At 41.6% G+C, this 17,523-nt stretch overlaps 3 protein-coding genes across 3 annotated transcripts; 1 reads left to right on the forward strand and 2 right to left on the reverse strand.

Moving 5' to 3' along the window:
• Positions 1–1,161: 1,161 nt before the first annotated feature.
• Positions 1,162–3,390, reverse strand: LOC109465179 (toll-like receptor Tollo). The gene is made up of 4 exons (XM_019762325.1): positions 3,215–3,390; positions 2,586–2,726; positions 2,040–2,161; positions 1,162–1,327 (listed from the first exon to the last, which is right to left on the reverse strand). The coding sequence occupies exons 1-4, from the start codon at positions 3,275–3,277 to the stop codon at positions 1,162–1,164; spliced, it is 492 nt and encodes a 163-aa protein (XP_019617884.1). The 5' UTR covers positions 3,278–3,390.
• Positions 3,391–3,598: 208 nt separating this feature from the next.
• Positions 3,599–6,789, reverse strand: LOC109465180 (insulin-like growth factor-binding protein complex acid labile subunit). The gene is made up of 2 exons (XM_019762326.1): positions 3,803–6,789; positions 3,599–3,617 (listed from the first exon to the last, which is right to left on the reverse strand). Exons 1-2 carry the CDS (start codon positions 6,577–6,579, stop codon positions 3,599–3,601), a joined length of 2,796 nt encoding a protein of 931 aa, XP_019617885.1. The 5' UTR covers positions 6,580–6,789.
• A 740-nt stretch (positions 6,790–7,529) lies between these two features.
• Positions 7,530–15,419, forward strand: LOC109465181. Its single transcript, XM_019762327.1, has 5 exons — positions 7,530–7,570; positions 13,615–13,684; positions 13,826–13,874; positions 14,139–14,429; positions 15,400–15,419. Exons 1-5 carry the CDS (start codon positions 7,530–7,532, stop codon positions 15,417–15,419), a joined length of 471 nt encoding a protein of 156 aa, XP_019617886.1.
• Positions 15,420–17,523: the final 2,104 nt, after the last annotated feature.

Consider the following 17,523-nt stretch of genomic DNA (forward strand, 5'->3'; position numbering starts at 1 on the left):
ATATATATATATATATATATATGAACGTTATAATATAAATATATATATATATAAATATATATAAATATATATATATAGGTATACCTGATGTTTAGTTATTAGGATGATACTTTCCATCGTCGTGCAATGAAGTCACTCTGTCCGGTCAGTCACAAAGACCGTGAAGTTAGACATCTTAAAAGTAGACTTGGCAAGTGCGCACTTTGTGCATCTTATGCAATCTATTGTGCCAGAAACACGCCTGCTTGGGAATGCACTTCAGGATTGTTCTACTGTAAAAATTAGATGTAAAATTTAGCTGCTGTCTTTTTAAGAACTCTAAATTGTAATTGTTATATAATGTACCCGTAATTATAATTATATATGGCAATTTCTAATAGAGAACGTCTGTATGTCCGATGCACACAGTGACTAGTATATTGTATTTTTGTCTGTCCACCTTGCGTCCTCCTCTTGTTACCTAAACATGAGACAAAGGATTGTCCTAGGTTTTTAGCTATGTATTTAATATGTCATTCATCTTGTATGGAATAAAGATGATTTTAACCCCTATATATATATATATTTATATAGTTCTTCTTCCTCTATACTGAAGCGTTTGAGTGGCAGTAAACAGAGAAGTAGTAGGCCGGGTCGGGTTACAAATGTGACCTCAGCATTACTGGGGGTTCAACCTCTTATGTGGAGGCAGTGTATAATGAATAGTCACACATATTCAGTAGATTTTTTAAAAATTTCAGTACAAATCACTGAAGATAGACTGGACGTCCAATCATAGCATATACGACGAACACCATTTTGTAATAGAATATGGACTTTATAGCAAAGACAGAAATGAACTGTATAGGTTTGTACAAAACTTATTTCCCTATTTCATACCCTCAAGCACTGTATAAAATTCATATTCCTAATGCAACTAGACAAACCATCCATCGAAAAACATAGCTGTTCTTTTATTTCTACAATAACTGAAAAACGAGGAGAAGTTAGATTTATATAACGATAGTTAGTTACTTTTGTATCAGTTAACTGTATCTGTTCATCTTGTTTTGTTGTGACTTTGAATTAGCCAAGTGTGGCAAAAATGTGCAACAAATATCGTCATTCATTATTCACTATTCATAAACTGACTAATAAAAAACTCCTGGTCAAATTATTTCCTTAGCGTGGTACAAAAATGTCAAGATGCTCTTCATCGTCTGATACGTCGTCATCATCGTGATGTTCTCGTCCCTCCTCCCCACCCCCTTCCCCCCCTCTGGCGCCTGGAGGTGGTACCGCCTGCTGTAACTTGTCCCAAAACAGCAGCTCTCCCCACAGCAGGTACCTGGAATGGAACAAGCCGAAGCCATGAATGGAGAGTTCAAGAGACAAGCTTTAACTTTATTTTCTATGCCATTTGGCCACCCTGGACCAAAGCAATACATAGATCAATCTAATCCGAACATTGACGACACTGTAAGCAAGAAATCTTAGATTCCAGACCTCCGGAGTTTTGGATTTTCGTGAACGTGTTGGAACTGTACAACATCTGGACCCTGCATGGCCAAGAACTGCTAGACAAGACTGGAGTCAGTCAAGGGAGCGGTTCCTCCGCAGGAGTGAAAAATGCCTTGGAATGAGATTGGAACTGTAACGGGGCACATGCTGGGTCACCCTCTGCCCTCAACCTATCTATGAATCTACTGTCAAAATCACCTCCCACCCTCCACGCAACCGTTATTACTTGGACGGACATACTTCCGCAAAAGAACATTGAAACAAGGTACAAAATATCTATAAAATCTACCTAATAAAATGCAATTGTCAGGATCTATGTCTGAAGGGATTGCCTTCTCCTTTGTAAACCATTTGCAAAATTTGTAAGTTTGGGTACTAAACATAAGAATTTTTTCTTTGTCGGTAAGTTAATTGGGATAAATTGTAGAGGTTTGAATAGACAACTCATTTCGTGCGTTGTTGTTGTGAAACGAACAGTTTGAGATAAAGTTTATTTCATTTCGTCTTCCACGACGTTTGCACAACAAAAAAACCCTTACCTGTTTGCCGTCAGATACTGCTTTAAGTCCGGGATGTCGTCACACGCCTCCAGCTGTAGGTCGTCCATGATGATGATGATGAGGCGGTACGCCTGGTCGGTCACGGCGTGTTGATGAGCCACCTTTAGGAGAAGGAATATTGGAAATAAATTAAATGAAGAACTTTATTGCACGACAATTGTACAAGGTACAACGTATGGCAGCGACTACTGAACAAAGTACCAAATGAAAAGGGTATAGAATGAAAATTTAACACCCTAACTACTAAACATCAAGACATAATTGTCATTGACGTCGACACACATAGCCATGATCGGAAGTATTGTTTTGGGCGGCATTGGTTTAGTGTTAGTTTCTATGTATCTCGTCCTTAGCGCATATTTGGGTTTCATTTGATTGACAGTGGTTGTATGTGGTATGAGATTGCCAGGAATTTGTACTGTGCCATCATGGTATAAAATATTAATCATAATGAGTAACTTCACTGTAGTCTATTCCCTTAAAAACAATTCGACAGACCTGTCTTGAAATCAACAAAACACACACCTGGAACTCCCACAGACACCACCTGTCCTGTAGGAACCGCTCGGTGAGCACCAGGAGAGTTCTGCGGCTGTTGGTGATGGAGTCTGTAGCCTGCTGGATGTTGTTCTGCCCGGGGATGAAGTCGCGATTCCGTAGACAGACCTAAGGGGAATGATAACATCATTCATGCCCCTCACGACGTATCATTGATGTTGTTACATGAATGTGGTTTTGTTCTTCTTTAATCTACAGGTGCAACTTGCAAATATTCATAGATATAAATACAATGTTTATGGAATTTCATGGTTTAGGGTAGTTTATTAATGCTTTCACAAAAGATGCCACGCTCAGAATCACCTTGTTTCTTGTTTCAGTTCAGTCATAGTTTTGATAATGAGGTCAAAACGCAACAGACACCGTTCTATCATACCTTATATGGTTACCGTTCGCGCTCCTTACCTTATGTGGTCGCCGTTTTACCATACCGTTTACCATACCTTATTATGGTGGGTCAATGTCCTTCATATTAAACTATACCTTGTATGGATGGTCCATGTCTTCCACGTCGTCATATCATACCTTATATGGTCACTGTTACAGCATACCTTATATGGTGGGTCCATGTCTATGTCTTCCATGTTATACCATACCTTATATGGTGGGTCCATGTCCTCCAGGACCGTCACCACCTCCCCTGTCCACGAACTCCTCATCCTCCACGCAGTACGACACCGTAAAAGTCGTACGTTTTCTCCGGCTCCTGCTCCAGATGCCTCAGGCCCCTGCGGTACCTGGCGTACACCCACACGCGGACGTTCTTCCTGCACTTGAAAGCTCCCGCGACCAGGATCAGCAGGATTGCCAGCCCGCCCGGAGCTGCCACCCAGGCTACTAGGGGGTTGTACGGCGCGTTCTCGTCGTCACCGCAGACAAACGCGTCGTCCGGAAGCTGTATGATCGGCTTGAGGACGTACTTGTCCTCTGCGTTTCCACGCGATCGGCACGTCACGGATTCTATCTGGTCCACGACGCTTCTACGTTGGAGCATCCACGCTTTTAGCCAGAGTAAGTGGCAGTCGCAGTCGAATTTGTTGTTATCCAGGGACAATTTCGTCAACGAAGTTCGGTTGGTAAAAATCCCCGCCGACAACGTCGTCAGATTGTTGTGGTCAAGTCTTAAGACGCGAAGGAAGGTCGGTTGTTGTAACTGGTGAAAGATCGTCCCTGGTAGATCTAACAGGTTGTTGTCGCTCAACCACAGGACCCGGAGGCTCGCAAGGGGTTTCAGGAGATCCGCCGGAACGTGGGACAAGTCGTTCCCGTCCAAGTACAACACCGCGAGACGGCGCAGTCCAAGAAACGCGGAGCCATTGACCTCTCGAATGGCGTTTGTGCTCAGGTTTAGTATGAGAAGATTTGGCGCGTTTCCGAACGCGAAAGACGGGACGTATTGTATGGAGTTTACGTCGAGTCTCGCCAGGGCGGTGTCAGCCGGATATCGGTCCGGCACGGCAGTAAGCCCGCGTCCGGTGCAGAACACCTCGGCGACAAACGTGCTTGTTCTACAGTAACATCGCTCCGGACAAGGCGGGGAGGCAACGGGACACCGTAGGACATTGTTAGAAACGTTGTTAACAACAACCGCAACTTCGTTGGCATTGTTTAAGGTGCAGGTTGTTCTGTCAATTATTTCATAGCCCACATCAACAGTACTATGACACCAAGATGGGCTGCCCTGTCTAGATAGAACAAACAAGCAAGCAGCTTTCGGCATGATTCGTCCGGTTAAGGTTGGGTCCCTCCAATAGGACACAGACAAGGACGCCATCCTACAGTCACAGTCAAAGTATGGAACAAAGTTGAAGTTTATTTGGATAGAAGAGTTTTCCATCAAGGTCCTGTTGCTGAAGAGTTTGGCGAAGTCATCGGGAAATGAGTACGGCGAGAAATCGAACGGAAACAACAAATCAATACGGACGCCCCTTTGATTCTCGAAGTCGAACGCTCCTTTCTCAATGGTTCTCGGTTGTCGCATTTTCAGTAATGTGAGATTTTTCAGGTGGCGGAAGGTTCCCGATTGGATAGCTGTTAAATCACAGCCTGTCAGATCAATCATGGAAAGACTCTCTGCACCTACGAACAGATTGGGAACTAGATCAGCCAGCTGGGGCAACTTTGTCAATGATAATGTCTCTAACCGTTTGAGATTAGCGAAAGGCAAGGTCGACAATCCCTGTTGAGTCAGCAATGTCCCATTAAGATACAACTTCCGGAGGTTTGTTAGGCCATTAAATGTGTCTTTATCCAAACTGTCCAGTGCAGCGTTTGCAAGATTCAAGTATTCCAAACGATCTAAATCTTCGAATAAGTTTCCTGGCAAGTTCACGATGTTCTTGACAGAAGCAGACCATCCAAGATCTTGAAGATCTAATACCTGTAAGGAACGCAAGCCTGCGAATATCTTAGGAGGAAGTGAAAGTCTTCGCTGAGAAAACCAGCCAGTCATCTTCAGTGTTTTGAGGGACGCGAGGTCTTTGAACATGTTGTTCTGCAACTGAATGTGTGTATAGCGAGATTCGTCTCTAAAATTTTTCTCCAAACTGAGATCCAAATGTTGCAGCGACGTGAGCCCCGAGAATAACGTATCTACGGCAGAGGCAGTCTCTTCCTCGAATACACAGTCTACCATGTGCAGCGACTGCAGTGAAGTAAGATTTCGAAACAGGTGGCCTGAGATGTTATGGAAGTATTGCTGGCTTAAGTCTATCACCTGAATATTGAGCCCTGCGAAAAACAGTGGCGGCAATGTAAGTGTTTTAGAATACGAATCTGTCGTTTTTGAAAACTTGAACGTATGCAGGAGAGGAACGTCGTGGAAAAATCCAGTCGGTAAATACGTTAAGGATCTGATTCTATAAAGATGTACTTCCTTCAGAGACGGAAGGCTACTGAATGTGGAAACCGGCAGCGTCCCGCATCTGACTTCGCTGTTTTCGAGTCGGACAATTTCCAGAGACGACAGCCCTGTGAACAGGCGCTGGAAGTCCGTGTAACAGAACTTTCCCGAGCTGTTCTCTGTGGCACGAGCGACCATGTTCTCAATCCTGATCTCTCTCAGGGACTCTAACCCTTGGAATATGTCCCCTGGCAGTTCGGGGTTTCCGTCGAGCCAAATGCGACGAACAGATGAAAGTCCAGTGAACATGTCGTTTGGAAGATATTTGATCTCAGGGCTATAGCTACGGACGTCGTCAGTATCAAATTGTATGGACAGATTGACTACATTATGAAGACCTTCGAACATGCCTCCTCCGGTGTTTTGTAGACGTATAGAGTGAAGTGTAACGGACTCCAGTGATGTCGCTCCTTGAAATGCTTGAGGAGAAATACCAACTTTCGCCTCTCCGTAGCACCGGTACCCTCTAGCCCATTGGACAGAACGGAGATTCGCACAACCAGCAAATGCCCGGCCCGTTACGTTAACGCCGGTAAGACTAATGTTTCGGATAGTGTGAGCTATGTCGCGGAATGTCACATTCGACACAACGGGCGCTTGCCTACAGCCACCAGTTTGCAATGTTAAAGTTTCGATGGAGAGAAGACCTTCGAACGGCCGCTCCGGCAATTGGATGGTCTGTCCATCATCGGTAAACAAGGTAAGGTTTTGCAGCGCCGCCAGACCACGAAACGCGCCTGGCTTGACGACTATGTCCTTTTCAGACCTGACTGTTACGTTTTGTACTTTTGAAAGTCTACTCAACGCGTTCGGCTCTAGTGTTAGACGCGCTTGTGCAGTCAGCTGGAACGCGACTAGATCCGACATCTCCGGGAAAAAGTTAGTCGCGATGTTGTCGACTGATGTGGGGAGGGTGAGGGAGAGCTTTTTCAGACCGCGGATGCTTCGCAAGTACGAAACTGAGGAGTTCGAATCGAGACACTTCCAGACGTTCAATTCTTCGGCTACGATGAATCGGTTTTGTAGAGCGTCCATCGCCCAATTTGGATCACAACCCATAACTATCGCACCGAATTCCTGGCGATCGAAGAGCGCATCCAACGTCGTCGTGGTCACTTCGCAATAGCTAATGCAATGTTGAAGCTGTTGACTAGAACACCCCGTACAGTTGTGAGTATAAACATATATCGTTCGATCTTCACTGAAGAATAGGTCATCAAGGACGTCGCATGAAGGGCATCGCAAATCAATGGCAGAAAGCCCGCTCAGGAAAATCACACTTATCACAAATGGAATGTCCCTGCTGCGTTCCATGCTTCAATTGAGTTTGACTTTTGATAACAAAAGTAACACGAAGGGCCAGTGCTGTGTTCCTGTTCCGTTTTGCCGAGTTTCTCTATGCTTCACGTGTTTTTGATGTGCTTTTGTTCCACTAACTGCGTGGTTTCGTAGCCTTTGTTATACACTCTAAGGCGCTTTCAGATTGGGCCTAACCAGCAATGGAAAGGCTACTCTCTCGAAGCTGAGGATCAGGCGTCGTTTTATTTTTGGCTTGCTTTGAGGAGTTTTTATTGGGCTCTTTTTTGTACTGGTATCTTTTTTTACGCCAGCCTCGGGTGGCAAAGGGTAACTGTCTGGCAAATAGATACTGCCTGGCCAATCTGATGCTGTCTTTGCATCCACCGAAAGATCTTCTTGGAGATTACAGAAGGGCTGTATAAAAGCGTGATGTAGTTAGGATATGCGATGTGTAGCCTGTGTTTTACAATCTCTAGCTTCCAATGCCTGATCGGGCCTGAATGTTAGAAGCGGGATGTCGTCAGGCTACGTCGTTTCGTTCCTTGCCCGAGAAAAGCTGGGTGAAACTCCAATTGTTTTCTGTTTTACGGTAGACGAGTCGATTTTCTTCTTTGCACGGTCAAGATTTTATCTTCTCTTGGCGTTGTGTCTTCTGTACGATCCCAACACCACTGTGAGCCAGTTTATTTTGAACTTCCCCAGTGACGAACATGGAAGGTGCCCAACACACTCCAAAGAACCAAGGACCTGGGTAGGGTTTAAAAAAGAGGAACAAACGTCAAAAAGCTAAGAAAAGAAGACAATACCATGCTAAAAGTTAAAAATTTTGGTCCAACACAAAAAGAAATTCTCTCACCTAGAGCTTTCGTCCAGTCACTCTGGTATTCCTCAGTAGACTGACCCAGTGAAGCTTGTCCTTGAAGTTTCCTTGAAGTGTGACGTCTACCAGATACCTTTGACCCAGTGTTGACGTCACACTTCAAAGAAGCCACGTGACAAGCTTCACTGGGTCAGTCTACTGAGGAAGACCAGGGTGACTGGTCGAAAGCTCTAGGTGAGAGAACTTTTTTGTGTTGGAACAAACGTTTTAACTTTAAACATGTAACTACCAACACAGATGAAATTTCATGATAAGACAATACCATGTCAAAGAGAAAAGATAAAAAAATGGAAATTCTGCTGCAGCTCACTGGACGTAAATTCCCTGTCTGGTCATTCTGTAGAACATCTTTAACTTTACGGATCATCCTTATGCAGTTTTGAGACTAATTGTAAAATTATGAGCTTTACTCAGAATTTCATCATCAAAAGTGGTCGTTTTGTATCTGATTGATATTTTCGACTTCAATTATTCTACTCGTGTCCTATCAGTGATTCTGAGGGATAGGGGTTGGGACTTGCGCTCGTTGAATTTCATCTACTAAACCCCAATTAGCTTGTTTTGATTTTGTATATTTGTTTATTTGTCCATGTAATCAGTATATCTCTGTTTAATCATTTTGTGTCACCGTGTTTGTGTAGATGGTGCCGTTAATATAAGTTTCATGGAACTTGAGTTCGACGCCATCTTGTATGTTTTTATGTTTTTGCTGTTCTAATAATTCAAAAAAAGCCACTGGATGGCCCGAAATCCACCTATAGTATAGAGGCTTGACCAATTTACCGAATACCACATACCAAGATGCATGCATATACTAAGATTTTTTTTATTTTAGGCCACACCAATTTAATTTGTTGGTTCTCTGATTTTTTAATAAGAAATATGAAGCGACAGGGCGAAAAAAAATAAAAATAGAAACAGGTCTAGTGATCCTATTATAGCCCCAAATGCTAAGATAGGAGCCATGAAATCAACACAAAAGGCTGGGTTAGTATTTAAACAATGAATTTTGAACTTTTACTCAAACCACTGAATTGATAGATGGAAAAATCTGTAGCAACTAGGAGAAAAAGGACTTTCCTCAACTGTTGGGGGAAAGATGAGTATTTTTAGTTTATTCAGAACCAGAATCTTTTTTTTTGCAAATTAAAAAAAAGGAAGAGGCGAATCCGAGAACCAACAAATTAAATTGGTGTGGCCTTGTTTTCAAAATGAATTCGACGAGCGATCTCCTTGATCAACCCACACACATTCTAACAAGGCCGCTCTTACATAGGGCACTCTCTCACGCTCGGGTGTTTATGCAAATGAAAAAAAAACAACATAATATTGTCGGTATGTATACATGATGTATAATATATAAAAATCTACATTGTATCTTACATTTATGCCAGAATTTGATATGCTTGTCTTTCTCAATCAAATTTTAGAAATCTGTTCCTAGTTTTTTTTATTAAATTCTTAGTATGAAAAGAAGTAAACATGCATCTCGAGACCTGCGTCATCATTAGAATTTTAATCATGGTCATAAATATAAATGTTATTCAAATAGCCAGCTTCAGACAATTAACTCCTACGGTAAGTTTGTCACACACGGCATTACGGATCAGCTACCGAAGGAGGCAGACGCACCCTACAACAACAACTGTTACAAGCTGCGCCCGACTTTGCCAAGAAAGTGCCAACTGAAGCTAGTCTGACGCACTTGAAAGGTACGTTTCTACTTCACGTAAAAAACATAAATTTGTTTGTCATTAATTTGCCGTATGATTTTTATGCACTTTTACCAATATGTTTTTTTTTGTAAATAATTTATTTTGTATCTTTGTTTTCTTGTTTGTTACTTAAGTATATTTTGTAAATGTATGTCCGCAGGGAACATTGAACAACGCCCTTGCGGTGACACGTTTTACCCTGGGTAAATAAATAAAAATGAAATGAAATAAATGTTAAAATTTGCAGAGAAGACAGCTTTTCAAACGTTGTCCCAGCCATACGTAGCCTCCTTCGCAGACGTGTTGGGCGTCGGCGTTATTTTTTTTTATATAATGCCTTGGAGGGACGATTTTGCTGCCGAGGGAGTTTTGCGAAGTCTGCGAAGGAGGCTAGGCATACGCACATACACAGGCAATCAGGTTCATTCACCAAGCAGATGTTAGAATGCCGTTTTCGAACTGTCAACAATCTTGGCAGATAGCCGTCAAAGAAGCCTGGCCTTCAGAAAGCGTTAACAATCTTTCATCTTAACATCTGCTTGGAGATTATGTTTGTTCTGAAAACAGTATCAGTGGTGTCGTTGAGATTTTGTACGTTTTTACATTATTCATAAGGTAATACGTGACTGTTAAGGGGGTCTAAGAAAAACAGTCCTTTATTTAAAGGTCTGCTTTAATGATATGACAGAAACTAACATGATGTATAACTAAAGATCCTTTTAAAGAAAAGTGTTCTATTCTTTACTCTTCTGCTCATTCCCTTGCCTGAGTGTGCTGCAAACTGGGAATAATAAGGAGTACACCAAAATGCTTAGGATTGTTAAAAATGTACACTGGTACCAAAAGATACCAAATGGTGTACTATACGAAAACCTACCCACAGTGAGCGGAACAATAAGAAAACGAAGGTTGAAGTTCATATCGGACACTGCTACTGAAGTGAGAATGAAATCATAAACCAGTTTACTGTGGGAGCCCTCACATGGAAAAAGAAGTCGAGGTCGTCCAGCAAGAAACTATATTCACCAATTAATGGACGACACCCAGCTCGACAGGAAAAAGCTGATGGTAGAAATGAAGGATAGGAAGAGATGGAGAGCTATCATTGGCACCAGTGAGTGAGTGAGTGGGTGAAGGAGTAAACGACATTAATATTCAAGCGGCAAGTCACAGACAATTAACAGCGCCATATTTTAGAACGTTATTCTAACGATTACTTGTTTTTTACCTTTATTTTCTTGCTCTTCCTTATCAAAAGAAATACACGAAAGGGCAGAGATAGATTCTAGTATTTTCTAAATGGGGCAAAGAATCAAGATTGCTAAAATGAGCCCGCCGCGGGCTGTTTTTCTGCACTTTAGGACGTGGCCGGGCGGTCGCCGGGCTGTCCTTTACTGGTGTCCAGGCAGTTTTAAGGGCTTGGAAACGCGATTTTTTTAAAGTTAATATTTCAGTCGCTTATCTAGTACATACTTTAAAGTATGTAAACCGCATTCTCCCACTATATATTGACCCTTATTGAGCAAAAAGACCCGAAAATCTAACGGAAAATGGTTACTGGAAGGGTCCTTGGCTGATTTTTATGAGACCACCCAGGCAACTACCGGTGGACTAGCCCCTTACTGTACTGCACTGCTGTGTGGCCGAGGGCTATTGAAAACGGAGATGGGCGCAGCCCTATGCGTCACAAGAAGCGGAAGGACTTTCTAGGTGACAGACAATAAAGGACTTATCTTTTGCTCTAGGGCTTTTTTTGCTGTTTTAAATACCCGAAGTATGAAATGCTGATGGAAATGTGCTAATGTGAAGCAGTATGTATCAATATTATATAAAATATTGCCCTGTTCGAAATATTTTCACCATGCAGGCCCTCCTAACCTCCTCCCTCGGAACTTAGGCCTGGTTGTTACACACTCCAAGGACATTTATAGTGCATACAATGATTATATAACGTCCTTGCGCACTTTAAACACTATATTATAATAGAACTGCAGAAAAACGTATACTAAGTGTGCAGAAAAAACGGCCAGAATGGACTGGAGGGAGAGAGTCTGGGACCGGGAACCATCCCCGACATGGTGAAAAGCACAGCAGCAAAAAGCGGAATACGAACTTACTGTTTTGAAAAGTCAATCAGAAGCTATACATCTGCCCGGTCTTCCATTTTACAACCACTGTGACATATTTTGTGAGAGGCGAAAACAGAGACAAAATGTTGGTAGGACCATTTGAGTCAGACTTCATTTTGTCTCCTTTCTGAACAGAGAAAACCTTTTTCATCTTTAATTTATCTTTTAATTCTAGATTCCACATGTAAAGTTTGTGTCATGATAGAAAGGTGCCTCCTAATCTTTCTAGGTGACAGAGAACCATGGGCAGAAAGCTGCGACACGTGCTGATTTTCCTTCTCATCATCCTGAAGGAGCCCAACATGCCAGAAGCTGACTGCAGCTGTGAACCAAGAAGACATTGCCACTGCTCCAACAAGGGCCTCATCAGCATCCCTCAGAACCTTCCAACATCAATCTTAAGCTTGGTGTTGGATAAAAATCGTATTAGCACTGTAAATCCTTCCTTAACGCGAAGGCACAGGCATTTGTTGTTTTTGGGCCTTTCATATAACAAGATAACGATGGTTCATCCCGGTATATTTAAAGATATGCCAGAATGTGAATCCCTGAATCTAAACTATAACATGATAAAGATTATTCAGGCAGGAACATTTCAAAATCTACCAAGTTTGCGAGACTTAGCACTGTCACACAACCGGATTACATCGGTCCAGGCAGGTGCGTTTCAAAAGCTTCCCAATCTACAAGAGTTAGGCCTGTCCAGCAACAACATAACAATGCTTCAGCCCGGTGTGTTTAAAAATCTACCAAAATTATCAACCCTGAGACTAAGCCACAACATGATAAAGGTTATTCAGGCAGGAACATTTCAAATTCTACCCAGTCTACAAATCTTATACCTTTATTCAAGCATCAAGATAACAATGATTAAAGCAGGGACATTTCAAAATCTACCCAAACTAGAAGAGTTGCTCCTGTATAAAAACCAGATAACAACGATTCAGCCTCATACATTCCGTAATTTACCCCAACTAGAAAAATTGTGTCTGTACCACAACAAGATACACTTGGTTGAATTTGCACATCTACCCCGACTGATAGAGTTGGACCTGTGCATGAACAATATAAGGACAATTCCGTCTCGTACATTTGAAAACCTGCCCAAGCTCAGAAGTTTGGACCTCCAGTATAACAAGTTGTCTACCATTCCCCCTGCAGCTTTTACCTTCATGCCAGACATTCGTGCCATTAAACTTCAGTATAACCCTATTCATTGTGACTGTCAAATGGCTCCTTTCACGAAATTTCCTTTACTCGGAAGGAACAGCAAGATAAAGTGTCACCGACCCTTCAAACTTTATGGGAAAAGACTAATGTATATTGATGTTAAAGATATTTGTAAAGAGCAAACCGTGTCAACACCAACTGTTAATATCCATACCTCATCCACAGTTGGCAACACGAAAGGCAATACTAGACCATTGACATATCCTGTAGTCTCGACATCTCCCACACCAACTGTTGATATACAAACCTCATCCACAGTTGGTAACACGAAAATCAAAACTAGCCCATCGACATATCCTGTAGGCTCGACATCTGCAACACAGCACCTTTCTAACCTATCAGAAACTGCCAAAATGCACAATGTAACCGTGACCTCTCACTATCACTGGTTCTTTACACGCAATGCTGGCTCAACGGCAAATCCTGCAGAAAACAAGGCAGGCAAAACAAGAGCAACACCAACTCCATCCCTTGCGATCACTTCAAACAAACCAGAATCTGCTCCCAGTGCCCCCCTACCCGTTCTCATAGGCTCATTCTGTGGTCCACTAGCTGGAATTCTACTGATTGGCAGTATCATTCTTACAGTGTGGTACAAGATGAAGACCAGGCAGCCTCCTTTAGGGCCAAATCCCAATGTTGTTGGTGGTAACACAAACACCACAGCCACTGTAATAACCAGTGGTCATGATCAGACAGGGCAGGGTCAGTCCCAGGTCATCACTGCATCCAACAAAAACACCACAGCTACTGTAATGGCCAGCGGTAATGATCAGACAGGACAGGGTCAGTCCCAAGTCATCGCTGCATCCAACACAAACACCACAGCTACTGTAATAAGGAGTGGTGATGATCACCAATATGAGGATATTGACAGCAATCGTGATCAGACAGGGCAGGGCCAGTCCCAGGCTAGCATTCAGTCTCTGGAAGTTGCAAGTCTATCTAAAGTGGTAGCTGCCTTAAAACCAAATGCCATGTACGCAGGTACACCACCAAACGACCCAAAATCTACCAATAATCATGACCAAACAGGGCAGGGTCAGTCTCAGGCCATCACTGAATCCAACACAAACACCACAGCTACTATAATGACCACTGGTGATGATCAGACAGGACAATACACTGGTGATCATCACCAGTATGAAGATATTGACAATCCAGGTGTTAAGACAGGGCAGGGTCAGTCTCAAGCCAACACTGCATCCAACACAAACACCACAGCTACTGTAATGGCCAGTGGTCATGATCAGACAGGACATGGTCAATTTAAGGCTAACAGTCAGTCTCGAAAAGTTGAAAATCTATCTCATGGCCAAATAATAGCTGCCTTAAATCCAAACCCGATGTATTTATATTCAAAAGTGGCCTGTAGTCATGATCAGACAGGGCAGGGTCAGTCTCAGGCCATCACTGAATCCAACACAAGCACCACAGCTACTGTAATGACCACTGGTGATGATCACCAGTATGAAGATATTGACAATCCAGGTGTTAAGACACGACAGGGTCAGTCTCAGGCCAACACTGCATCCAACACAAACACCACAGCTACTGTAATGGCCAGTGGTCATGATCAGACAGGGCAGGGTCAGTCTCAGGCCATCACTGCATCCAACACAAACACCACAGCTACAGTAATGACCAGGGGTCATGGTAATATACAGGGCCAGTGTCAGGCTAACACTGAATCTCTGACAGTTGCAAATCTGTCACGTAACGAAGTGCTAGCTGCCTTACAGCCAAACCCTATGTATGTAGATGTGAAAATGCAAACAAGGGATGAAGCGTCAACAGAAATGGCTAGTGGTCATGATCAGACAGGACAGGATCAGTCTCAAGCTAATATGTACATGTAATCTCTAAAAGTGGGGGATTTATCACATAACGAAGTGCTAGCTGCCTTACAGCCAAATACTATATGTACCTAGATGTACAAAAAAAGAAGGAGCCATGATCAGGCAGCAGGGTCAGTCTCATGCTTATTTTTATTCAATCTCTGAAAGTGGGGAATTTATCATATAACGAAGTGCTAGCTGTCTTACAGCCAACCCCTATGTATGTAGATGTGAAAATGCAAACGAGGGATGAAGCGTCAACAGAAATGCCTAGTGGTCATGATCAGACAGGACAGGATCAGTCTCAACCTAATATGTAATCTCTAAAAGTGGGGAATTTACCACATAACGAAGTGCTAGCTGCCTTCTTTCACATGGGCGCTGAAACCTACAGCTGGTATATAAAGTCATGCATTCATTAAATTGGAAGTTCAATGAGGTACAGACCATTCTCTTTTAAAGACTCTGCACTTGTAATATCATTTTAATGCAAAACTCCTACAAATATTTCATCCTACAAATTAAATTTTCGTTTCCAAAATGAACATCTGTGAAGAACGCAGATGCACTGATGACTTACACTGTTATAAAATGCTCTACATAAAGGAACTTTGTAGTACCCTGTCCTTTAATATGACATAGTACCTATCGGACACCAAAAGAATAACTTGAATTTTATAAGTTACATTCGCGAGAGAAAGTTAAAGCTGTGTTCAGTATTAATAGCTCACGTACTTGCCAAACTTGTAGTTTGGTTGCTTGCTTATAATTTCTATTTTTGCTTATAGGGAAATATAAGTTCAACTAAATGTTCAGTGTAAAGAGCCTCTCATGCCTTATTTTGTAAGAAATATTTCGCCGTCCCCAAAAATGTTTGCTGCAATTCACAGTGTGTAAGAACAGTTAATGTTATTGACCTTGCTAATAATTATCCAAATAAGAAAATGGAGACTCAGTGTTTTTCGTAAAGTATCCATGGACAATCTTATTGCTTTCGTTAGAAAGATATGGAATCGGTAGATTTTTGTGGAGCAGCTGTGGAGTGTCACCGTATAAACGTCAGAACTCGATTATTTGTGGGCGGATTTTGTTTATTTTTGGCATGTACATGTAAGTAGCTGTTGTAAAAATGTAGTTCAAGTTAAGAATTGATGCATCATTTTTAATCGTGTTTTAGCGGGCTTTTTGTGCATTTTCGATTGCATGTATGCAGGATAACTCTAAACTTTGTGAATGGATCTTAATGATATTTGGTTAAGTATGCATGGGCAATCTAATTATAATTATAATTTTGGAGATCTAGTATCAAAGCAAATTACATTATACATTACATAAGTTTATTGCAAATACATGCCCGAGGGCTAATTGCAGTTACAAACAATATAAGAAAGAAAATACAGTGGTATGTGAGACTGCCGTAACATTATACTATATTCTACAACATACATGGTACTAGCTATAGTTTTAATGGGTTTGACTTCTTCTTTTTAGGCAATGGAAGACGAATTTACCCACTTCTTCTATAATATGTGGGTTCTTTGATTTTATGCGCTGACTCTGTCGAATATAGAAATTACAAATCCTCTATATTTTGAAATAGTAATCGTCACTTCTGAAGTTTTTTGTTTTAAAATGTTGCCTTTACATAATGTTTTTGCTTGCACTATCATGTAAAAAAAACTATCATGCAATACCAATAGCAGCCTTAACTTCTGTACTATAATGTAATAATTGTCACACAGAGCAAAAAAAAAAGAGTGATATGTAGAAATACATATGTGAACAAAACTGGTCCTCAGAGTTATGGCTTAAGAACGTATGCACTCACTATATAAATAGCACGCTTTCTGTGGTCTGCCCTCCCAACCAAGTACCAGAGTTATCAGCCAAGGATTGAGGTGTTCAAAAAACTCATTCTTTCCTATAACTATCGCAGAGTGGAACTCGCTGTCACCAAGTACAGATGGTGATAGAATGATAGAATTACAAAACAAGTATTCTTATGGGACTTTCAAAACCATGGCCCCTGGAGTAGAAATGTCCAGGATATATTCTGTAAAGTTGAGCAAGAACATGTTTATCTTAACACATTGAGGGGTGACTTTAGGCAAATTAAAGGGAAGCTTTTTGACTTATACAAGCAAGACTGGGCAACCAAAGTACTTTTGAAACCTAAACTTAGAACATATGCTCTGTTTAAAGATACTTACTGTATAGAAAAATATGTAACTATGTGTCTCCCCAAACGCCAAAGATCATTGTGTGCGCAGCTGCGAGCTGGTATTTTACCTATCAATATTGAAACTGGACGGTACCAGGGAATTCCTGAGGAAAGTAGAATGTGTACCATGTGTGACCTGGATGAAGTAGAAAACGAAACACATTTTCTTTTTTACTGTCCCTTTTATGACGATCTTCGAGAAAATATGTTTCGTAAAATTTATACAAAATCACCTGACATCATATGGGAAAGAGATGAAAATAGAATTAAGTGGCTCTTTAACGAGGGTGTATCTGACCTAGCAACTTTCATTTATCGAGCGTGGGGGAAAAGAAGAAAATACCTGTATTCATAACACATCAACAGTTCTCACCTTTTGTTACTTCTACACATTTGTTTTCTCTTATTTATATTTGATTTACCTTATGTACTTGTATTTATTTTGTGAAATCTTGGTTCTTTATCAAGTTTATGTACAGATTTGCATTTATGATCTGTTATGAGTTCACTCTGTTCTGCTTAAATTGTATATAGCCTAACTTTATTTGTGTTCACTTTTTTGTTTGGATTCTGTACCTCTGTTTCTCTGTTGTTTATGTATTATTTATTCTCAAACGGTGTCGTATAAGCCCACACGGGCTGGGCGTGGTATGCGCACGACACGAAAATAAAGTTCATTCATTCATTCATT

The sequence above is a fragment of the Branchiostoma belcheri genome, unplaced genomic scaffold (assembly GCF_001625305.1).
Source record: "Branchiostoma belcheri isolate BF01 breed outbred unplaced genomic scaffold, Haploidv18h27 scaffold15, whole genome shotgun sequence".
NCBI lineage: Eukaryota > Metazoa > Chordata > Leptocardii > Amphioxiformes > Branchiostomatidae > Branchiostoma > Branchiostoma belcheri.

Bases quoted from the DNA above. Each gene is read 5' to 3' on its own strand.
- LOC109465179 (XM_019762325.1), bottom strand. From the start codon at position 3,277: ATGAGGAGTTCGTGGACAGGGGAGGTGGTGACGGTCCTGGAGGACATG. The intron at 2,727-3,214 runs GTATGGTATAAC...CATTCCCCTTAG, and splicing joins ACATGGACCCACCATATAAG to GTCTGTCTACGGAATCGCGA. The intron at 2,162-2,585 runs GTGTGTGTTTTG...CTTCTCCTAAAG, and splicing joins GGTGTCTGTGGGAGTTCCAG to GTGGCTCATCAACACGCCGT.
- LOC109465180 (XM_019762326.1), bottom strand. From the start codon at position 6,579: ATGGGTTGTGATCCAAATTGGGCGATGGACGCTCTACAAAACCGATTC.
- LOC109465181 (XM_019762327.1), top strand. From the start codon at position 7,530: ATGGAAGGTGCCCAACACACTCCAAAGAACCAAGGACCTGG. The intron at 13,685-13,825 runs GCTAGCATTCAG...GGTCAGTCTCAG, and splicing joins CAGGGCAGGGCCAGTCCCAG to GCCATCACTGAATCCAACAC. The intron at 14,430-15,399 runs GTAATATACAGG...TTTTGCTTATAG, and splicing joins AGTAATGACCAGGGGTCATG to GGAAATATAAGTTCAACTAA.